The sequence below is a fragment of the Dasypus novemcinctus genome, chromosome 11 (assembly GCF_030445035.2).
Source record: "Dasypus novemcinctus isolate mDasNov1 chromosome 11, mDasNov1.1.hap2, whole genome shotgun sequence".
Lineage (NCBI taxonomy): Eukaryota > Metazoa > Chordata > Mammalia > Cingulata > Dasypodidae > Dasypus > Dasypus novemcinctus.
This window is the reverse complement of record NC_080683.1, coordinates 75,831,385-75,856,530: the sequence shown is the minus strand read 5'-3', so window position 1 is coordinate 75,856,530 and position 25,146 is coordinate 75,831,385. Positions and strand designations below refer to the sequence as shown.

Sequence of the window (25,146 nt, the reverse complement as noted above, 5' to 3'; positions counted from 1 at the left end):
AAGTTATAGATAAAATTTCACTTTTAATTGTTATTCTTAAATTGGTTTTATATATAAATGACCAACTATAAGTTCTTCTTTATCCCACCAATTTTTTATTGCTTAGAGTTTTACATTTTCTTTTTTATTTGTTTTACAGTCTGTAATAATTGAATTAATGTTCATATTTTATGAGTGCCTGTCCTTGCTTTTGTTTCTTTAGTCCATGACCACTGAGCTACATTGGCTCCCCAATAAGAGTTGGTTTTTTCATTTCCTTGTTTTTCAGGAGGTACCAGGGATTGAACCTGGGACCTTTTACATGGGAAGTAGGTGCTCAACCACTTGAGCTACATCCACTCCCCAGTACTCTACTTTTAATGTCTTTTCCACATGGTTTCATTATTATACTTTCTTCTGGATTGAATTCATGTTTTGTGGCCAATTTTGTTGACTGTCATTTGATTTCTTCCTGCTTTTTAGAACCTTAATATTTAGGCTGATGTTGGTTTGAAACTTCTTCCTAACACCTGCCCTTTCATCTTCTACCCTAGTTCCTATAGTTGCTGTGACCCCATGTATCATTTTGGTAGTAATTCTTTTCGGCCTTTTTCATGAACAGGAGCACTCTGTGCCCATCCCCTGGCTTCAGCTAAGCTTATCTTAAGTTCCCATCTTGTACAGAGTACTTATTGTCTGGGTTACTCTCCAGAAGCCAAACCCTTGGTCACTGCTACTCAAACTTGCAGCTCAGCTGGCCACGGCTTTAGCCATACTTTGCATTTTTGAAACTTTTCCCATCCATAGAGATGTTTGCCTTGATTTTAAGTTTGCCTGTGTGTTTTCATTTTTTCTTTGTTCATTTTACCAGAGGAGTTTCAATAAAGCATGAATTTTGTGCCATCTTTTCCTCATCTTACTTGATGATCTTCTTCCTCTCTCAAACGTAAAAGGGATTGTATATGGTATATCTGGGGATGCTGAAGAAATCATCCTGAATGGACATTGCTTTTTGGGTAGAAATGAGAAAAAACGTTGGGTTGGATGGAGAAGGAGTTCGAAATCAGGCACAGAATTTTGAATCGAATTTCGAGGCCAATATAATATAGTTATGTAAATTATAGGACTATAAATATATTCTGTCTGAATCTCGGCAGGATATTTTACAGGAGATTCAAAATATCTTCTAGACCAGCACTGTCTTTTTGCCATGGTTGGCATGTATATTTGCTCTCCAATGTGGTAACCACTAGCCACATGTGGCTGTTAATCACTTGAAGTGTGGGTGGTATGATCAAGGAATAGTTTTAAATTTTATTAGGTTTTAATTAGTTAGAATATAAATGCCCTCATGGAGCAAGTGATACGATATTAGACACGCAGAGAAATGTTGGCTAGATGGAATTGCAGTTCACTGAAAACTTTTACCATTAATATTGCCAGTTTGGGGCAGGTTTTCACCCTTTATCCTGAAGTTTTTACTTTGGGCCTGTCCATTTCAATACTTTGATATGTAATTTGCAATAATATAGGATGATCAAATTTGTGAAGGTCGGCTTCCACATTGATTGTGATTTCTGTTATGATGGAAGCCAGACTCTGAATTTAGACAGCTTTCAATAGACTAAAATGAGGAAATGTAAGAAATTGAACTTTAAGAAATTCAGTTGGAGTCCTGAACTTAAATATTATTTTCTAAAGTACGAGTTATGAGAAACTTGGCCTAACTGGAATTCCTGTGGAAAAAACTAAAACCAAAGGTTTCTATTTGGCTATTCTTTTATTTTTAACAAAGAATGGGATGATGTATATCATCGTATGCTGTGTTTGGAGAAGTTTAACCTCTAGTTCAAAGTTGGTAATTGTGATAGGCTAATGTGTCAACTTGGTCAGGTAATGGTGTCTACTTGTTTGGTTAAGCAATCACTGGGCTAGTTGTAATAGAAGGGTATTTCATCGACTTAAATCATCAGTGAGTTGATTGCATATATTGCTTATTACATCTACAAGCAACTGAGGAAATCGCTGTCAGCAGAGAGTGACACCTCTTTTATTGAGTTGAAGGCCTTAAAAGGAGAAGTGATTTCAGCATTCAGAGAGAATTTCCATTGCTTTTTCAGCCAACATCTCCTGGGGAACTCATCAAGGACCTTTATCAGAGTCCCTGGCTTGCAGCCTGCCCGACAGAATTTGGATTTCTGCATCCCCACAGTTGCATGAGAAAATTTTATAAATCTCATAGTATTTACAGATATCTCCTGTTGGTTCTGTTTCCCATGAAAACTCTGACTAATGCAGTAATAATTGCTGCAGTCTTCCCTGATCAAATTATATTTGAAATTCTGTGGTCGTTTTTGGATGTCATTTGTCAAGTATTTCAGTAAAAAGTATATTTTTAAAGGAACCTGGATGAAGACTCATCTGGAAACCAAGTTATTTAACTAATTGTAAGGAATGGTGTCTGTTTATTAGGGAAGCAAGGACTTTTGAGTGAAGTATGCCTACTACATTATTTGGCATTATCTTCAAATATTTACAGGACTGTCCTATGCAAATGCTATTAAGATCATCTCTGTAATCCCAGAGGGCACAGCTAGAACAAAAAGTAAATGCTATAGTGAGACTGATTGGGTGGGATCAGTATAAGGAAAGATTTTATGACAATTAGGACTCTCTTGTAGTGGCATGAGTTGCCTTACAAGACAGTTTCCTGCTGGTAGATGAATGTTGGATGTTCATCAGACAGGAAAAATTGTCAGTACCAGCAGTAACTAATTATTAGCATTTATTGTCAGGCATTGCTAGTTTCTTTTTAACAGATGAGAAAGTTGAGACTCAGAGAGCTCAAGAATGTTACCCATAGTCATTTCAATGAGTGCAGAACTGCAGAGATAGAGATTACAGTCCTCCACAAAACTGTACTCACTTTAGAATTCAGCTGCAAGTTCGAGGGTCAGGACAGCCCTCACTTTTGTTGGCTACAATTTGGAAGTCCCCACAGAGTCCCTCAGGTTTGTTGATTCACTAGGACAACTCACAGACCTCAGGAAATCTGAATTTACAAGTACAGTTTTATTTTGGCAAAAATATACAAATCAAAACCAGCCAAATGAAGAGATATATAGGGTGAGCTCTGGCAGGGTCCCAAATGTGAAGTTTCCATTGTTCTAGGGACACATCACACTTCTGGCTTATCAGTGAATGACAGTACTGTAAAGAGTATTGCCAGCCAGGGAAGCACACTTGAGCTTTGTGTCCAGAGTTTTTATTGAGACTTTATTAGGTATACATGATTGTTTAAATCATTGGCCATGTGGTTGAATGGTTGAACTCAATTTTGAGGTCTCCCTCCTTCCCTAGAGGTCAATTGGGCTGATATCATGTGGCTCAAAACCACAGCCCTCTCTCTAATCACCTGATTGGTCCTTCTGGCATAGCCAGCCCCCATCCTTACTCATTTTGTTAACCTAAACTCTCTAGGGCCTGCCATGAGTAATAGGGACAGTCCAGTCACTCCGGATATTACAGGTGTTTGGAGGTTACCCCCCAGGAACCAGGGAGCCAGACAAGTTCTTTATTACACAGTTATTTAACTAGAAAATGACAAAATTGATCACTAAACCTAGGTCTTTCTTGATTCCAAGTCCATGTTCTTAACTGTCATGTTGTCCTGCATGGCAGTAACTATTGATTTGAAGAGAACTTTTTTTTTTAATGTCGTTGTAGCTCCCATCCAGACTGCATTTAGCTAAACCCATTGTAGATTCATGGCAATGTGCATTTGAAAACTGACCATGGGGAAGGTTTATCTCGTTCTAGGAAACATACTGGTGGTAGTCAGGAAGGTTAACTAAGAAACAGTGATCTAACTTATGATGAAAGTTGAGTTGGAGCAGTTGTTTCAAACCTATTGGTGCTTTTTACTGCACACAATGAAATACTGAAATTTCACCACTGAAACAAGAGTTTTACCTGCAGAAAATGGTGTTAGAATATATATTGCATAGGTGGTGGACTTGGCCCAATGGTTAGGACATCCGTCTACCACATGGGAGGTCCGCAGTTCAAATCCCGGGCCTCCTTGACCCGTGTGCAGCTGGCCTATGTATAGTGCTGATACACACAAAGAGTGCTGTGCCATGCAGGGGTGTCCTCCGCGTAGGGGAGGCCTACGAGCAAGGAGTGCTGTGCCACGCAGGGGTGTCCTCCGCGTAGGGGAACCCCACGCGCAAGGAGTGTGCCCTGTAAGGAGGGCCACCCAGCGCGAAAGAAAGTGCAGCCTGCCCAGGAATGGTGCCGCACACACGGAGAGCTGACACAAGATGATGCAACAAAAAGAAACACAGATTCCCGTGCCACTGACAACAACAGAAGTGGACAAAGAAGACGGCACAGCAAATAGACACAGAGAACAGACAACCGGGGTGAGGGGGGGAAGGGAGTGAAATAAATAAATAAAAAAAGAATATATGCATATACATATTATAATCAGGAGCAAACTTTAATTAAAAATGCTGAAGTAGATGTATATGATATCAGATATTTTATATTAATATTTGTGTTCATTTATTTCCTGACAAATGGAAGTTGTTAGCTACTTTCATAGAAATTTCCTGTAATGATTTTTCTATTATGATTGATTTTAACTGATAAATTGATTAGTAACTATTATTTGTATTTAGCAAAGATTCACTGACAATTTTGTCAGATCAAGACAGTGTGAAAAGTATATGTTGTATATTTAAAGCACTTAATACCCGTGCCTGGGACATAGGAGTATACTTTATAAGTGATAGATTGTGTTATCATTGATGCAAATTATTTTATGTATTATTCTTACTCCCCTGTTTGGTATTAGTTACTTAATATATGCATGGTGTGGTGCCACATGAATAATATACATTGCATACATTATTTAGTCCATTTCACAACCCTGTAAGGGGGTTGTACTCTCATTATTCCCTCTTTACGAATAAGAAAACTGAGGCTCCAAGAGGATGCCTAAGGCCCTAAAGCTAGTATTTGGCAGACTATTCTGCACTACACTACTATGTTATGGTAGCTTTTGTAAATTTAATAAATTATTGAATTAAATTGACAAACAAAGGTAATATGTAGTGATGAGACTTGCTGATTTAGAGTGCAGTTACATAAAAGAAGTTTTGAAAATATGAAGTGATGGTATCAGTGTATTATACATGATCTGTATTTCCTTAAATTATAAAGCATCAACAATTTTCAGAAACACCATTGATTTAATAACATTTTCAGAAAAAAATGCTATGTTAAATATAGATGGTGACTGTAAGACATACCCAGATCAGAAAACCATTACATTGTGAAAACAACATTCATAACAGAGTGATACTTTAAAACATCATCTCCAAACTTTAATGATCATACCTTCTTACCATTTTCTTCATCTTTTTAAATTGATTTATATTTATATTTTATGTAAATGGAATCATACAATATGTTACACAGTATATTTAATCATAGTATCTCAATCACAGCATTTGTCCTTTTGTGTCTGGCTTGCTTCACTCAGTATAATGTTCTCCAAGTTCATCCATGTTGTCATAGGCTTTACAACTTAATTCTTCTTACAGCTGCATAATATTCCACCATGTGAATATAGCACAGTTTGTTTATCCATTCATCAGTTAATAGATGACCACAAAAATAATCTTTCCAACTTTTGGCAATTTAGAATAGCTCTGCTATGAACATGGGTATGCAGATGTCTGTTGGTGTCACTGCTCTCAGTTCTTCTGGGTATACACCCATAAGTGTGGTATTGCGGGGCCATGTGGCAAATCTATATTCAGCTTCTTTAGGAACTGTCAAATACTCCACAGTGGATGCACCACTCTACATTTCCACCAACAGTGAATAAGCATTCCTTCCTCTCCATATCCTCTCCAACACTTGTAGTTCTCTTTTTAATAGTGACCATTCTGATAAGTGTGAAATGATATGTCATTGTAATTTTAACTTGCACTTCCTTTATTATTAGTGATGTTGAACATTTTTTCATGTGTTTTTTTGCCATTTTTTTTTTCTTTGGACAAATGTCTATTCAAGTTTTTTGCCCATTTTTTAATAGGGTCATTTATGTTTTTATTGTTGAGTTGTAATATCTCTTTATATATTAAGCCCTTATTGGACATGTGATTTCCCAATATTTTCTCCCATTGAGTTGGCTGCCTTTTCACCCTTTTTACAAAGTCCTTTGAGGTACAAAAGTATTAATTTTGAGGAGGTCCCATTTATCTATTTTTTTCTTTTTTTGCTCATGCTTTTGGTGTTTAAGGTCCAAGAAACCACCACCTACCACAAGATCTTTAAGATGTTTCCCTATATTTTCTTATACTGTTTTTATCCTGGCTTTTATATTTAGGCCTTTGATCTATTTGAGTTGATTCTTGTATAGGGAGTGAGATAGGGGTCCTTTTCATTCTTTTGGTATAGATATCCAGTTTGTTTTCCTAGCACCATTTCCAACCATTTTTTATAATATTCCCCCTTGTAAGTGTAATTATTTCTTTTTAAGTTATATACATATATTTTTTTCCAGGGATAAAGAATGTAATTTCATGTCAAAAAGTGGTCAATTTGTCAACATATATTATTATGCTTTGTTCATTATAAAACATAGAAAATGGAAGATTAAAAAGAATACTATTTTAAAAAGAATATTTAGTATGATTGAATATGCTTCAGTATTTTTAATCTTAACACTTTTTGGTGTTTTGAGGTACTAGTTCTATGGTCAGTTCAATTCAATACTTCATTATAAGAACAATGGGAATTCTTTGGGAGTTTTTGGCAAGGCATGGAGTGGGAATAGTATCTATCAGATCTGCATTTCATAAAAATCACTCTGGTCATTATGCGGGGTGTTTTGGATGGATATGGGCAAGTCACATAGGAAGTCCTTTGGGTCACCCAGGCAGCAAATATTTGGGAGACAAGCAGAAAGACTTAACATCTATTTAGTAGTTGAAATCAAGAGGAATTGGTGATGGATTGAATGATGAGCTTGGGGTTGGACTGATGGGGTAGGAGATGTTAAGGATGACTTTTAGACTTTTGACTTGTGTAACTAGAAGATGGCAATGCCATTCATCAAAGTAGAGAACACTTAGCAAAGAGGGTGGGAAATGGTTTTATCATTTGGGGCATGTATAATTATGGGGGTCTTATTAAGACCTCCAAGTGGATATGATAACTGGGCAGTTAGGTATGTGGAGTAGAGTTTGGGGCAGGCATAAATTTAAAGAGTTGTCAGCATATACCTACCTGCTAATGGAAACTGAGGCCGTGGGATACCAACAACTAGTGAGAGAGCATGAAGTGAGAATAAGAAAAGGCCTAGGAATAAACCTTAAAGAACTCTATCATTTAATAGCCAAGAAAGTGAGGATGGGTATGTAGAGGAGACAGGAAGGAAGCAGTCAGAGTGGTAGGATTCATATCAAAAGAGTAACATATTAATGATATCAAAGGAAAAGTGAATTTCAAGAAAGGTAAACCATATTTAACAATCTGGAATGATGCATAGAGGAAGACTAAGGAAGGACGATCACAAAAATAATCTTTATCTGGACTGTATCCATAAATGAGTATCCTTCAAACTGAATGGATGATAATATTAATATAAATAGATCTGCTACTCACGAAGTTTGTATAGATACCTTTTTATGTTTGCTTTCTGTGTTTTATACCATAAAGGTCAAATTCTGAAAACTACCAATCTAGAAAACAGCTGGTTGTAGAAATTCTAGGTAGATATTATATTATTATAATAAAAATATTTTAAGGGGAGCTGAATATTAGGAATATATTTAAATGATTCAGGCTTATTAATTTATTATCCCTTTTTATATAAATAGAGAAAAGATTAAATTGTCTCTGATATTACTTTGGATAAAGGTGCAAAGAATTCAAATAAAGCAATACTTGAGGTTATTCCTGTTGTTAAGCCAACCCATTTTATGGTATTTGTTTTAGAAGCTGGGAAACCAACACATAGTTTTCCCTTTGAAAAATTATGTAATATGTCCGGTTCCATTATTTTATGTTAAAGAGTCTTTCAAATATTTTGAAGACAAGCACCATGTCCTACTATAGTGCTACCTGTAGTCTTGCCTCTCAAGTTAAACATCACAAGTTACTTTAGCTCACGTCATGTAACATGGTCTGCAGACAGGATCTTCATAGTCCTGGTTATTCTCCTCTGTATGTACTTTAAGGATCAGTGTAACCTCCTTCAAAAGTATAGCTTAGAATTAAACTCAGCACTCCAAATATGCTTTAATCAATGTGGTATGTTTAGGGATGTTAAATTGTGTATTTGAGATGTTATTAATACATTAAAGTTTTGCTAGCTTCATTGTACTTTTGATTCATACCATCCACCTACCATTTGTCACCATGGCTCTTCATCTTGTACAAGTACACATGGTTTTTTTAAACCAAAATGTGGAGTTTTCTTTTTATCTCTAAAAACACCTCCTTAGGTTTGGCCAGATTTTGTGAGACTGTTTAGAAAATTTAAAAATCTTGATTTTATTATATACATTCTTAACAAATTTGATTTATTATTTCCTCTAATTTGTATATCATAAATAAAATTGTTGAATAGAACAGAGCTGTTGCCAGATACTTGAAGAACAACTTTAGTGACTGATCTTGATATTGAGATTAATCCCATAATCCACCTAGCCATATTGTCATTCAAAAGGATACGTAGCCTACATCAAGATATTCTGCCTACTGAATCGCTATTTTTTTCTCTCCCCTTCCCCCGCCCCCCCCAGTTGTCTGCTCTCTGTGTGCATTTGCTGTGTATTCTTCTGTGTCTGCTTGTATTCTTGTCAGCGGCACCTGGAATCTGTATTTCTTTTTGTTGCATCACTTTGCTACGTAGCTCTCCGTGTGTGTGGCGCCATTCCTGGGCAGGATGCACTTTTTTCATGCTGGGCGGTTCTCCTTACGGGGCACACTCCTTGCGCGTGTGGGTCTCCCCTACGCGGGGGGACACCCCTGCGTGGCACAGCACTCCTTGCGCGCATCAGCACTGTGCATGGGCCAGCTCATTATATGGGTCAGGAGGCCTTGGGTTTGAACCTTGGACCTCCCATGTGGTAGGTGGACACTCCATTTGTTGAGCCAAATCCGATTCCCATCACTATTTTTTAAGAATATCCATGGACTATTTAATATGGAGAATGGTTGGACTTTTCTTTGAAAGAGGTTTTTTAAGAACACTGTTGAATTTATTTTCAACTTCTAATGAGTTCTTTGCTATTCACTAGATAGAAATACAATGGAACTGAAAAACATTTTGTAAATATTGAAATTTTATTTGTTCTAGAGCCTATTTTAGCTATTAAATACTTAAGTTTTCAACATTTTTTGATTAGCCCAAAAAGCAGTTTCAAACAAGATATTAATATGACCAGAATCATGCCTCTAAGTCTTGAATAAATTCATAATCCAAATACATTTGTCATATTTATATGGTTGTGCATATCCTTATCATATCTCTGCATACCCCAGTTTGAGAACAGATTTATAGTCTTAGTTGTACCCATTATATCCCATTTTTTACCATTTTTAATAAGATTAATGGTGTAATTTCCCATGATATATTATTTAAAATATTTATCATTACATTATATTTTGCTGTTTTGATGATATTATTGTCTCTGAGTCATTTTGATACTGGGTTGGGAATATGGCATCTGTATAGCATTGTTCTTAATTGAATAACAATGACCTAATTCTGTATATGCTTGAAAGTAGAGATTTCCTTTCCTGAGTGTTTCAGAGACCACTGTTGAAAATTCTGTGTTCTCAAGAAACAGGGAGGTGATGCTTTTTAAAAATTAATATGGATACTTTCAGAAATAATTTTTTAAAAATTCTGTGGAATCTCAGGAATTTAACCTGCTGGTTAAATTTTCTGTTTCCATGCATTACTTAAAATTTAATGAAGAAGGATTTATAGTAATTTCAAGAACCTTAGTCTGTTGAAAAGTACCTTAACATATAGTAATGGCTGTAAGAGCATCCATCAGGCAAAGGATGTGGCCCTTTATATAGCCCTTAAATCTTTTGTCTTTAATTTATAGCCAGGATAGTGAAACTTGCCTTTTGAGAGCTACATCTTTTTACTTAATTTTTTTTTTAAATCTCTGAGTAGATGTCTCTTTTGTATGCAAGCTAACTTCTTCCTCTCTCTTTTTTTTAAAAATTTCACTGAGTCTGCAACTTTTATTGGTGAATAGAGCAGTGATCCAGATAGCTGTACCTTTACAGTCAGTCAGTCATAGGGCCAAATTAGTTTGTAGTGCAAATCTTGAATGAGAAATGCACCTGCTCTCAGTGAGGATGAAAATGGCAAATGTTATTATAATTTTGGGGTTTCTTTAAATCTGATGGCAGTTGATCTCAGAATTCTGCTGGGGATTCTTTATCTTGCTGATACAGAAGTCCTGTAATTGAGTGAAGAACAGTTTTCTTGTCTCTTTTGCTAGATCTTTAGTGTTGTTTTTTTTTTTTATTTAAAAATTTTTTTGATAGTGTCACTCTTACATAAACTTACATAAACAATAAGTGTATAGTAAACATTGTGAACGTACAAAACAAATATATACACCACCACACAGGGCTCCCACAACTCACCCAACCAGCAATACTTTGCATGGTTGTGAAACATTTTTAACAGATTATGAAAGAGCATCCTCAAAATATTATCACCAACCAAAGTATCTTGCATTTGGTTTATTTTTCCCAAATATTATTATTATGATCTATTTATATCATTCATACATGAACATACATAAACAATAAGTATATAGTAAAAGTTGTGAACTTAAAAAGCAAATATGCATAACATCTGTGGTGGTTAGATTAATGTGTAAACTTGGCCAGGTAATTGTGCCCAGTTGTTCGGTCAGGTAAGCCCTGGGCTAATTGTAATACAAGATTATTTATGGACTTAAGTCACCAGTGAGTTTATTACATAGATGTGTGATTACATCTGCAATCAACCAAGGAGATTGCCATCAACAATGAGTGACGTTTTATCCAATTAATTGAATGCCTTAAAAGGGGAAGTGATTTTAGCATTCAGATAGAATTTTCCAGCTTGACTTCCGACAGTCAACATCTTCTGGGAACTCATCAAGGACCTTCATCAGAGCCTCTGATTTGCAGCCTGCCAGTGGAATTTGGACTTAAGCATCTTCATAGTCACTTGAGAGAATTTTATAAAATTTTACACTATTTACAGATATGTCTTGTTGATTTTGTTTCCCTAGAGAACACTGACTAATACAGCTTGGTTCCAGAAGTGGGGTGGCCAGATTGGAGGGCCTTCTGACAGCTCTAGGCTACGTTGCTAGTGGTGGAGTCTGAGTCACTTTTGAACAAGATTGCTTGGATTCAGAGCTTCTTGAGTCTTGCCTTTGGGCAGGTGTCAGTCAGAAGGGTCCTTGGTGGTCTTGGATCTGGATTGGATGACTCAGTTCTCTGGCTCAGACTGGCCCTCATGGGGACCAGAAGAGGTGGGGTGGCCTATGGCCCCCAGTAACACAGCCAGAAACAGTTTGCTTTCAGCTGGCAAGACCAGCAATACACCTTCATTGTCCTGCCTCAGGGGTATATCAACTTTCCAGCCTTGTGTCATAATATTGTCCACAGGGACCTTGATCGTCTCTCCCTTCCAAGAGACATTACATTGGTACATTATATTGATGATAACATGTTGATAGGACCTGATGAGCAAGAAATAGCAATGACTCTAGACTTATTGGTAAGGCATTTGTGTGAGGGACGATGGGAGATGAATCCAACAAAAATACAGGGGACTTCCACCTTGGTAAAATTTCTGGGTGTCCAGTGGTACAGGGCATGTCAAGATATCTCTTCTAAAGTGAAGGATAAGCTGCTGCATCTGACCCCTCCTATGAACAAAAAAAAGAGGTACAATGCTTAGTTGGTCTCTTCAGATTTTGAAGACAACACATTCCTCATTTGGGTGTGCTACTCCAGCACATTTACTGAGTGACCAGAAAAGCTGCTAGTTTTGATCAGGAGCTGGAACAAGAGGAGGCTGTGTGATAGGTCCACGCTGCTGTACAAGCTGTGCTACTGCTTGGGCCAATGATCCAGTAGATCCAATGATGCTGGAAGTTATAGTGGCAAATAGAAATCTATCTGGAGCCTTTCGCAGGCCCCTATAGGAGAATCTCAACACAGACCCTTCGGATTTTGGAGCAAAGCCCTGCTATCCTCTGCAGATAACTACTCTCTTTGAGAAATAGCTTTTGGCCTGCTTCTGGGCCCTTAGTAGAGACTGAACACTTAACCATGAACCATCAAGTTACCATGAGATGTGAGTTGCCTATCGTGAACTGGGAATTGTCTCACTCACCAAACCATAAAGTTGGGCATGCACAGCAGCACTCCATAATAAAGTGGGAGTGGTATATACAAGATAGGGTTCAAGTGGGTTCTGAGGGCGCATGTAAGTTACATGATGGAGTAACCCAAATGCCCATGGTCACCACCCCTGCATGTTACCTTTTATTTCTCAGCCCACAGTTTTGGCCTCGTGGGGAGTCCCCTACAATCAGTTGTCTAAGGAAGAGAAAACTTGATCCTGGTTTACAGATGGTTCTGCACGATATGCAGGTACCACCCAAAAGTGGACAGCTGCAGCACTGCAGCCCCTTTTTGGGACATCACTGAAGGGCTGTGTTGAGGGCAAATGCTCCCAGTGGAGAAGTGGACCTGCTTGTTAGTTTTGCTTGGAAGAAGAAATGGCCAGAGGTATGTGTGTGCTGATTCATTGGCTGTTGCCAATGGTTTGGCTGAATAATCAGGGACTTTGAAGGAACGTGATTGGATATTGTGGATAGATCTTTCTGAGTGCTCAAAAACATGAAAATAATTTGTATCCATGTGAATGCTCACCAGAGGTTGACTGCAGCAGAGGAAGATTTTAATAATCAAGTGGATAAGATGCCTGCTCTATGGCTAATGCTCAGACTCTTTCCCCAGCCGCTCCTATCATTGCCCAATGGGCCCATGAACAAAGTGGCCATGAAGATAGGGGTGGAGGTTATGCATGGGCTCAGCAACATGGGCTTCCCCTCACCAAGGCTGACTTGGCTACAGCCACTATTGAGTGCCATTTCTGCCAGCAGCAGAGACCCACACTCAGCCCTCAATATGGCACCATTCCCTGAGGTGATCAGCCTGCCAGGTAGTAGGCTGATTACATTGGACCACTTCCATCATGAAAGGGGCAGCAAGTTTTTTTTTAAAGATATATTTTATTTCTTTCTCTACCCTCTACCTCCCTTCCCCCGTTGTCTTGTTCTCAGTGTCCATTTGCTGTGTGTTCCTCTGTGTCGACTTGCATTCTTATCATGCAGCTCCGGGAAACTGTGTCACTTTTTTTGTTGCGTCATCTTGCTGCATCAGCTCTCTGTGTGTGTGGTGCGAATCCCGGGTGGGCTGCGTTTTTTTCGTGCAGGTTGGCTCCCCTTGCAGGGCGCACTCCTTGCACATGGGGCACCCCTATGCAGGGGACACCCCTGTGTGGCATGGCATTCCTTGCAAATGGCAGCACTGCGTGGGCCAGCTCATGGGTCAGGAGGCCCTGGGTATCAAACCCTGGGCCCTCCATATGGTAGGTGTACGCTCTATCAGTTGAGCCACAACTGCTTCCCAGCCATTTGTTTCAATTGGAATAGATACATATTCCAGATAGGGGTTTGCGTTCCCTGCATGCAATGCTTCTTCCAAAACTACCATCTGTGGATTTACTGAATGTCTTATCCACTGTTATGGCATTCCACACAGCATTGCTTCTGATCAAGGAACCCACTTCACAGCAGATGATGTGCAGGAATCGGCCATGCCCATGGAATTCACTGGTCTTACCATACTAACCATCATCCTGAAACAGCTGAATTGACAGAATGGTGGAATGGTCTTTTGAAGACTCAATTATTAACAGCGCCAAATAGGTGGCAATACCTTGCACGGCTCTGTTGGTGTTCTCTAGGAGGCTGTATATGCACTAAATCAGTGTCCGCTCTATGGTGCTGTTTGCCCCTAGTGATCCACTAGGAAGATTTTTGCTTCTTGTCCCTGTAACCTTAAACTCTGATGGTCTACAGTCTTGGTTCCAAAAGAAGAATTTCTTCCACCAGGGAACACAACAATGATTCCACTGAATTAGAAGTTAAGACTGCCACCTGGCCATTTTGGGCTCCTCTTTCCTCTGAATCAACAAGCAAAGAAGGGAATTACTGTACTGGCTGGAGTGATTGATCCTGAATATCAAGGAGAAATAGGACTGCATCTATATAATGACGGTAAAGAAGAGTTTTCCTGGAATACAGTAGATCCTCTAGGGCTTTTCTTAGTACTGCCATGCCCTATGATTAAAGTCAATGGAAAATTGCAACCATCCAATCCAAGCAGGACTAGCAATGGCCCAGAATCTTTAGGAATGAAGGTTTTGATCACCCCACCAGGCTAAATACCATGGCCAGCTGAAGGTAATGGAAACATGGAATGGGTGGTGGAAGAAGGTAGTAATAAATATGAACTTTGACCACGTGACCAGTTACAGAAACGAGAACTATAATGGTCATAAATCTTCCTTTTTTTGTTACAAACATGACTGTCTATGTACATAAAATGAATGTCTTTGTTTTCTTCCTTAATGTTTTCCCTTATCATATGACAAGTTGTGTTAGTTTCATGTCATAATATTTAAGGATGTCAAGTTTAATAGTGGATGTTATCCAAGGACTTGCATCTATTTCTATAGGAAATTCGTTTCTGTTTGTATGCAGAACTGTTGAATACTGTTAGGCAAAAAAATATATATGCGTGTCTTATCAGCTATTTAGAATTTTTTTTTTTTTTGAGGTACTGGGCTGTGGATTGAACCCGGAACCTTGTATGTATGTAGCCAGCACTCATCCTTAAAGCCACCAAACCTGAGTTGGTTTTGTCATTTGTTTTGCTAGTTGTTTTTTGTTTATGTTTAGAAAGTCCTAGGAACCAAACCTGGAACCTCCCATGTGGGAAGCAGGCACTCAACCACTTGAGCCACATCTGCTCCCCTATTTGGAAATTTCAAGGTGGATTTAGTTGTATTTCATTTACTTATGATTTGTTAATAATTTTTGAGATAGCATGATTTGTTAATCATTTTTGAGATAGCTGGAGCACCCACAACCCATAAAGTAATTAGAACTATTTGAAATTGAAACAGTAAACGGTAACAACAAGATAAAAAAATTTTATTCCTCAGTTTGTGTTGGATGGTGCTTTAGTTTTCCAGCTGCTAAATCAAATAGCATACAATGGGTTGGCTTACACAATGGGAATTTAATGGGTTACAGTTTTGAGGCTAGAAGAAGTCCAAAATCCAGGCCTCAGTAAGGTGATGCTTTCTCCCTGAAGATACGGTGTTCTGGGCTGACTGCTGGCGATCCAATATTTCTAATGCTTTCTTTTTAAAAATGTTGACATTTATTTGGGGGTTAAAAATATGAAAGAAATTACTACTGTTTTTGATAAATCTTGATTAATTAGCACTTACCATTTATCTTGCACTATATTAACTCTTGAAGAAACAAGGAGGAAATGTGCCTTGAAGAACGATATAGAAAAGTAGTGTTGCTTTATGTACTATACTAACTGCCCTGCAAAAAATGACAGAGAAAGCCTCATACTGGAAAAGTTATTATTTGAGCTGGCTTTTGAAGATTGGACGGAAATGTCACTTGAGTAAGTTGGTTGGAAACTGCATTTTACAAGCAGGAACCGCATATTCAAACACATGGAGATATGAAAGAGCATGCACTGTAGTTCTAGAGTAGCTGATGGCTTGGCATGATTTGTCTGTTGGAGAAAGTCAAAATGTGATACCAGACAGGTACTATGTAGAGGTGCTCAGATGTTTGTATATTATCCCAGAAATCTGGATATGATTGTTATAGTTCTGTTAAGGGTTTTAAACCGTGGTATGATATGAACTGATTTGTGCGTTGCTATAGTAGAAGTTTACAGCTGGAGTTTCAGAGAACATATCATGAATGAGTTATGAGTAGGCTTGGGTACTACTCTCGGTCAGCCCTGAAGGCAGTTGTATAGGGCCTAGAACCACTGGGGGCTTCCCTAGTCTTCCTTGGTTAGAGCAGCCTTGTCCATTTACCCCAATATGCCTCATAAATCTTATGACCTTCTAAGTATGTCATGGCTTGGAAAAACTCTGCAAACGCAGGTATAAAGGAAGCAGAGGATTTAGTAGTTTGTTGTTTTTTTTAAAATAACTTTGGCCTTCAGTTATCAAGTTTTATGTAGCTCTTAAAAGAATTTTTCTTTATGGTTTATGTTTATTGATAATTACTGTATTATAAATTAAAACTGAGAAACTTAAAAAAATATTAATTCATTTTAAAACAACAATAAACCTATTAGACATTAACATTTGTAAATAACATTTTTAATGAAAATCAACATATTTTCCAAAGCCATAAGATTGGAGAGAAAAATGGCATTATTTCACATTTTTGCAAATCTCTTCTATGTCTGGTTTAATGGACGACAGCTGTATTCTTATATATGCTTTTGCATATAATCTTTTGTACTGTGTTGTTTTGGTTTACATATACAAAGAAAATCAAACCTCATGCAGATATGTAGTTAGAAATGGGAGTAATATTTTAATAGCCTTTTCAAATAACTGTTGATTTTTTTTTGGTATTATATTAAAACTCCACAAGTAGTAATTTCATACAGGATAATTGCAATGAGAATCTGGAAGTATGTCAACGAACTTTCCATTCTCTGTAACATTAAATTCATTGTTCTTTCCTTTTTAATAGATTTTTTACTATTGCGAAATTCTGTAATGTCATGTATGGAAAATAATTGATACCATGAGTTACACAGATTCTGTTGAAGCATTTCCTCATACAATATAAAAAATTATGTTCATTAATATCATTGCTTATCACTTCAGAAATCGGGAAGTGGGTAAGCTTATAGTAGTAAATACAAGTTTTCCAAAATTCTGATTTTCTCTTGAAAGCTTAAAATTTATCGTTGGCATCAAATACTTCGTTGTTTTTGTTGGTGTGACAATCTCACTTCGTTCATATTCAAGTAAATGTCTGCCATATATCCCATTTGGAATAACCATACTTGTTCTTTAGTCCCTTTTTTCAACTAGAACTGTTGATAAATGAAAAATATCTCAGTAGTAGTGCTTTTCTTTGAGACAAACCACTGTATTTTGGTGTGCAGCAGAAGTGCTTTTATGCTTCCTATTTTGACACACCAGAGTATTAAAAAGGTATGTACTCTTGAGTTGAGAGCTAAGAAAATTAATTTATGTTGCTTCACTGGCCTGAAACTGCCTCCTTTTTTTTTCTTCTTTAACTGGCCTTCCATTGCAATGAAAAATGCAATGATTACTAGTACAATCTAGAATCACTGTTTGATTTGTGCTAAGGTAGCGGCACTTCCCCTCCCCCCCCCCATTGCTTTTGTACCGTTGATTCAAATTTAATTCAAATGTCAAAAGGCAAAAAAAAAAAAGTATTATGAAAATAGTTTGGATGTTTGGGCCCCTTGAAAGAATCTCAGGGAACTCTAGGAGCATACCATACTTTATTGGTAGGTTACTCTTTGGGGAAATATGGTGGTGAAGGGAAGGAGAAACTACTTTATCTTTTATGGCATTCTCTATCCTTGTCTGTCTTAACCCCTTTCTGTTATAGATCACCATTTCTTGTGGGAAGGGAGCAAGTTATATATTTACTTTCAGTTTTTCTGTTTTGCCCATTTACTGCTTCTCCTGCCATTTTCCTTTGCAAAAATTATTTACCTTAATTGGCATATTTTATCTTACCTCATTTGTTACCTTTTGTGTGCACAATAATTCCATGTTCATTTCAGTGATTTTCTGGGAAATATTAAAAGGTATAAACATAGTATAATAGGAAGTTCTTTTGGTTTGTATTCAGATCGATATCAATTCAAAACTCAACTCTTCTACTAGGTATATAACCTCATATATACTTAAAATAATTTTCTACTTTTAATCATAATAAAATTATGATTTTATTTGTATGGATTCTGAGAAGTTAGAGTTTGGTTAATATGAAAATCCCCACATGAAAAATTTGAATATAATTTTCTAGACAGGAAAATAATATATATCCTCAGATCATACTTGAGGAAATCTAAAGATTTTCAGAAACAATTATTTCATAGTTACCTAATCGAAAGTCTCTGAATTCTGGGATCTACTTAATCTTTGTCATCCCCTCTGCATTTAATGGACATGGGAAATTTTTGTAAAGTTAATAAAGTATATGCAGCACTGCTTATTAAGCATTTGTAATATATATAAAATTCTTGGCATGTAGCCATGATTCATTAAAACATCATAATGTTTCTTTATCTATTGAATGACAGCTATTATGTAGTAAGTTATAAGGAAAATAGTACTTCGGGCTCTATTTGGGAAAGCCAGAATAATATATTGAAAGCAAATTAATTTTATAATTTCATTTGACCGTACCAAGAAAAACCAAGTATAAGAATTTATTTTATGATTGAGTTTTATATGTAAATCATAATTATTTTAAAAATTGAATCAAGTTCTTTAAATATATTATTATAGATTGCCTTTATAAAGCTTAAAGCTCTATAGTGATGTAAAGAGTTCTTTTTCTTCCCTAAGTTACTTTTTTCTTTATACTTTTTATGTATATCAGTTTTGCTTCCTGCCTGTGCTGAATTCAGGTCAGTGTTAAAAACTTGAAAAAGTTAATCTTGAAGTAACAGGTTTTTTGTTTTGTTTTTTTCTTTTCTTTTCTTTTCTTTTCTCTCCTCTTATAAGCTATTTGAACTCCTGGGACCTGAAGGATTTGAACTTATTGAGAAGCTCCTCCAGAACAGAATTATAATTGTAGATAGATTTCTAAATTCTTCAAATGATCATAAGTTGCAGGCTCTTCAAGGTAAGAAAGTGCGTAATGGTATTTCTAACTTGAAGAAAAGATTCATTGTTTAGCAAATCTTTTTTAATATAATCTTTTTTTTTATAACTTTTGACCTATTATATAATTTACTGATACCTTTCTTTTAAGTAGACCTTGGATATGGCAAATTATGAATCATAAATATATATGACCTAAATAGGAGAGACTTAAGACAGTGGTTCTGTTTGTGTTTGGTTATGACTTTTTTTTTTCTTTGAGAGATACAACCACTTTGAATTGACAATTTTTTAAATAAAGCTGATACATATAGTACTTAAGCTAGGTCATGATCGATTGATTGATCTGTCTATCTGTCTATATTTGGGTATATCCCTTCATGTAGATTCACCTGTCATTTAACATTTTCTCTCTTTACACACACACACACACACACGGAACTATATAACTACAGTTAAAATTTTTGCTGAACAAGAAGTTGCAGACATCATAACACTTCACCTGTAAAACATAACTCTCCTAAAAACAATTGGCAGTGTTTTACCTAATACAATTATCACATTCAGGAAACTGAACATTTCTGATAATCCTGCATTATATATATTTAAACATCCCAGAAGACATTACTAATTTTACTTTGTACTGTCAATATTTATATTACCATGTTTTTATCATTTCAGGTAGTGTTCATTATGCATTTCTTTGTTTCTCTCTATAATCATTTTCCTTCTCTCTAAAAACCTCTCTTTAATATATCTTTTAGTATACATCTCCTGACAATGAACTACCTTTATATTTTTCTAAAAACATTTTAATTTCATCCTCATTTTTGTAGGCTATTTTTGCTGATTATGGAATTCTAGGCTGGAAGTTACTATCTTTTGGGCTTTAGAACTGCTGTTCCTTATCATTCAGGTTGAATATTGTCATTTGAGAAGTCAGTGTCAATCTAATTTTTACTACTCTAAATAAACGAGTGTTCTCTGACTTTTCTAGGATTTTCTTAGTCTGTTTTTTTGTTTGTTTTTTAGCAATTTTACTACAGTGTGTCTTCTGTGTGTGTGTCTGTGTGTATTTATATTTATCCTTGGGTTTGCAGAACTTCTTGAATATATCAGTTGACTTCTTTCATCAGTTCTGGAAAATAAAACTTTTTTTTTTTAAAAAGATTTATTTATTTAATTCCCCCCCCCCCCCCCCCGGTTGTCTGTTCTTGGTGTCTATTTGCTGCGTCTTGTTTCTTTGTCCGCTTCTGTTGTCGTCAGCGGCACAGGAAGTGTGGGCGGCGCCATTCCTGGGCAGGCTGCTCTTTCTTTTCACGCTGGGCGGCTTTCCTCACGGGCGCACTCCTTGCGCATGGGGCTCCCCCACGCGGGGGACACCCCTGTGTAGCACAGCATTCCTTGCGCGCATCAGCGCTGCGCATGGCCAGCTCCACACGGGTCAAGGAGGCCCGGGGTTTGAACCGCGGACCTCCCATATGGTAGACGGACGCCCTAACCACTGGGCCAAAGTCCGTTTCCCCGAGTTTTGGAAAATAAAACATTTTGATTACAGTTATTTTTAAAGTTCTTACCAGTTATTTGGATGAGCTTCTGGGATTTGTCATCTGTTTTTTCCTTTATTTTTCAGTCATATGGTGTCCCATCTTTTGACATGTCTAATACTTTTAAATTGAATGCCAGAAATGGTGTATTAAAAATTTTGGTTGCTACAGGTGACAGAGTGTGGGTGGATCACTATAATCTATTTACAGACTATGCGAAATGGACTTTGGGTTGTGTAATGATAAGACTCAGTCTAACTGTAATTTATCCCTGTTTTTACATCATAGTCCTTTATGACCTTTAAATAAGAGACTCGTGCCTCTCACAAGGAACCCTCCATCTAATCTTTGTTATCTTGTTGCTGTGAGCCTCCCAAAAACTTTCCTGTACCTTTCAGAGTTTTTGTTGTTGTTGTTGTTGATGTTAGTTGTTTCTTTTCTGGTCTTAGTTTTGTTTTTTGATTTTTAGCTTCCTGCCCTAAGCAACTTCAGAATTCGGCAGATGTTTTGAGGCTCATTATAACCATATCTTTGAGCCCCTCCGATTTTCTATTTTTGTAGCTCCAATCCTGACCTAGATTGTCTTGTGCCCTAGCAGCCACTCTCTGACCAGGCAATCCATGACTTTTCAAATTTTGCTCTGGGGAGAAAATGCCTGCCTACCATTAACTCACCTCTCTTTGGTTGTCCTCTCCCTAGAATATTACCCTCTCCCATCCTTAAGACTTCAGCACTCTTAGATGCCTTTAAGCGTATGATTTTAAAATGCATCTGGCTTTTATATTTTCTCTTGGAGGGAGTGTTAATCTCTTGCAAGCTATTCCATCCTATCTGGTAGAGGAAGATTGTGGCATTCTTTCTTAAAACTGATACATGTGTAAAAATGATAGAACTGTGGATAGAGAAGAAATATAGTGCTTAGGTCTTAGTTCCCCAAAAAGCATGATATTGTTACTAGAGAATATTTATGAGACAAGTTATAGAGATATTTTAACTTATAGAAATGGCGGGGAAACACTTTGAAGTTGGGAATTAGGGGGAGTTGGCTAGGAAGCCAAAATTATTTTTCAAAAATCCTGAGTTCCCGTGACACAGCTGATGGCAGACTCAGGGTTTAGGTGATAGGTAAGAAAACTGAACTTCTTGCCTTACCCAAATCTTTCTTGCTAGCCTTACAAATAGTTTCAAATCTTTTAAAAAGTATATGGGGATAAGAAATAAGACACTCTTCTTCAAAATTCTCAATATGTTTGCTGGTTCTGTGCAAGTTATGTCACCTTTTTATTACATTTATGATGATGGCAGTAAACGTAAATGATAAAAGCAGCCTTGATTTTAATCTGAAATTTCTTAAGGATTTCATTCATTGTATACTTTAATTACTAATAAATATTCTCAGAATCCTAGAGGTGTTTTGCGATTTTTAGAAACTTGGAAGAATTGAATATAGGGACTTATCTTTCTGTATGTTTATTGGTTTTTAAATGTTTTGAACGCTTACAAAATGCCTTGCTCTTAGAGGGCTCCCACCATTGATCAGCACTCAGACATGGGGCACTAAACCAACATGGTTTAGGAGCATTTGAAATGGGTATCTGCCAGAGAAAAAGGAATGAGTTTCAGTACCTAATCCTGGAGATACGGTAAATTCTGATAATTAGGTATTTAATTTGTAAGTTTCCTAAGTGTTAATATAGAAATATTTACTAATTCTAGCTTTTAATAGTGCTCATTTATTTTTAAAGAGTTAAAGATGAGTCCAGTTTCACATTTTTTCACGAGGCTGTAGATAATGAGTTAGTGTTGTCTAGCAGTTACATTACATTCATTTTTGCATAACATTTATACCCATATTTTAGTCTTTTAAGATAAGTTCTTAGAAGCAACAACCTTTATATCTCAAAACAAGCATTAAATTTGAGTTATTAAATAAATATATATTTGGACCATCAGTCAACCTGTTTTGAAAAGTTTTCTGCTCTTACCAAATTGCTTTTATTCTTCTAGCCCTCTGAATCATTACCATGTTGCTCCCATCTAAGAATCATAATCGTAGTATAGAAAGTTTGGGGGATTTAAACAAATAGACTTTGACTTCTTCTAAGTATCATGATAAAGAGGCTGGCAACCAGCATACTTTAAGAAGTTTTCTTTGTTTTTTGTTTTTTTTTTTTGGTACATGCATTAAAAATTATTTTCCTTGGATTTTCTTTGCAGAGGAAGAGCAAGGAAATACTCTTGTGGAAAATAATCTTTAGAATGTTGTTCCTTTATCACTGTTCTTATCCATTTATTTCATCTGATAAAAATTTTGTGTTTAATCATCCTTCAGAATCCTCTCTTAGCTAATTGTATTTGTATTCTTTATTGAGCAGCCTTATACCTTAGTATGACATGTTATTAACCACCTCCCATCCTTTTATTTATTGTATCACATCTCTGTTTTAGGGAGCAATGGCTTCTTGCCATTTGGCTTTTTCTAGCTATCAAGCTGATTTTCCTTGAATTTTAAAATTTGAGTATCTGTCCACCCTCTTCTCATTTCCATTCTTTTAAAACCAGGAAATGTAAGGTGGTAAGAAGTGAGTGGATGCAGTGTTCTGACCTCTCTGTTGAGGATAGTTGTAAGTTAGATTCTATTTTCAGGGCTGATATGGAGAATGTGTAGTGCCGGGTGTGTCATAAAATAAAAATAAAGTTTGTTAAATTATAAGTCTTTTTCCTGCTACAGTTATATTCTAAAATGATGTAAGCTTCTTCCTTTTATTTCACTAAAATTTTTGTTAAAATTGCTCTTAAGGTATTCCATTTTATTTCTGTTTGCAAGTCTGTACAATTAGTTGAACCCATCAAGGAGAACATACCTTTAAGCATTTACTGCTTTGTACCTTAATTTTTATTTCCTATTATTTTTAGACTTACAGAGTTCCACTATATTCTGACTGAGGCCTTACAAAGCTCTCAGCAAGATAGACATATTTTTTCTTATAATTTTAACTTCCTAATTTGGATGATCTCAAGTGTGCATGATAGTATTTTTTTTTACTAACACACTTGTTTAAAGTATTAATGATATTAGCATAACATTTATTATGTTACCCAGAGTATTTATAAGTCCACACATGAAATCTTTAACATTCATTTCTTATAATAAGTACATAGTATTCACATTTTAAAAATTCCACTTAGTATCTTATTGCTAATTGTGTGTCTTTGCAGACAACTTTTCTTTTATAGTTCTTCATATTAATAAAAGAAGTAAAAAGTGGAGTTATACACCCAAAATACAATAGTACTGGCATTTATATTTTTCTATGTTGTTACCCTTTTGGGAGATTGTTTTTCTTCACATGGCTTCAATCTATTGTCTATTGTCCTTTCCTTTCAATGTGCAGAACTCTCTTTAACATCTCTTATAGTCTAGTGGTGACAAACTTTCTCAGCTTTTGCTGATGTGGAATGTCTTAATCTCTTCTTTAGAGGACAGTTTTGCTGCATATGGAATTGTTGGTTTGCATTTTTTTTGCTCTTAGCACATTAAATATGTCATCCCATTGCCTTGCTGTCTCTGGTTTCTGATGAGAAATTGCTACTTAATCTTATTGAAGCTTCCTTGTGTGTGACACTTTCCTTCTCTCTCGTGGCTTTCAGAATTCTTTCTTTATCTTTGGCAATTGACATTTTGATTATAATGTGCTGGGTTGTGGGACTATTAGAGTTTATCCTGTTGTGTGTTCATTGAACATCTTAGATGAGTCTATTCATGTCTTTCATTAAATTGGAGAAGTTTTCAGTCATTATTCTTTAAATATTCTCTCTACCTCTTTCTTTCTTCTCTTTCTGGCTTTCCCATAATGCATATTCTGGTATATTGGTAGGTGTTAGATGTTGGAGTGAAATAATTGGGGCATGGAGACCAGCAACTGCAGGCAAGGATTTATTGAGAAAATCCAACAGGAAGGGGTCTGAAGACAGAACCTTCAGCCCGCCTCTAGCAGAGGCAGTCATGAATTTATACAGTATATCTATAGGTTGGGTACATGCTTAGTCAGTGGGAGTGGGTTGGGGCTTGGGTATGACCCAAGGGCCTATCGGGATGGCTAGAGAGTAGTGGGCTAGGGGTAGTGAATTCTAGGGATGCAGGAGGGGTTGGAGGTATCATTTGGCTTCTTTGTCTATTTTTGTGAGGAACTGTATCTGGACACGCAGACTCTGGATGGGGGGCTATTCTATGTCATGGGATGTGGCTCCTTCTGAGTAAAAGAATGGTTGCACTTCCTCAGTGGGGTTGGTTAATAATAAACTTGCAACTTCTGCAAGTCGCGGCTGTTATTCGGGTCAGGGGCTAAGGATGGGGCCTAGTCCTGTCAGTAGGCTTGATGTTGGCCTAAAGGTCCCTCAGGTTCTGTTTGATTTTCTTCATTCTTTTTACTGCTTCTCAGACTGAATGATTTCAATAATCTCGTATTCAAGGTCTCTGATTTTTTTTTCTGCCAGCTCCAATCTGATGTTGAATCACTCTAGGGAACTTTTAATTTCAATTACTGTTATCTTCAGCTTTTTTTTGAT

The 25,146-nt window shown here is 36.6% G+C and overlaps 1 protein-coding gene across 1 annotated transcript in view; it reads left to right on the top strand.

The window, feature by feature from the left end:
* The window catches only part of ASCC3 (activating signal cointegrator 1 complex subunit 3), a 465,644-nt gene that overhangs the window by 81,551 nt on the left and 358,947 nt on the right, over nt 1-25,146 (top strand). Inside the window, exon 5 of the mRNA XM_058307189.2 lies at nt 18,932-19,052. Within this exon, the coding sequence (XP_058163172.1) occupies nt 18,932-19,052 (121 nt within the window). The remainder of the gene's footprint in view (nt 1-18,931; nt 19,053-25,146) is intronic.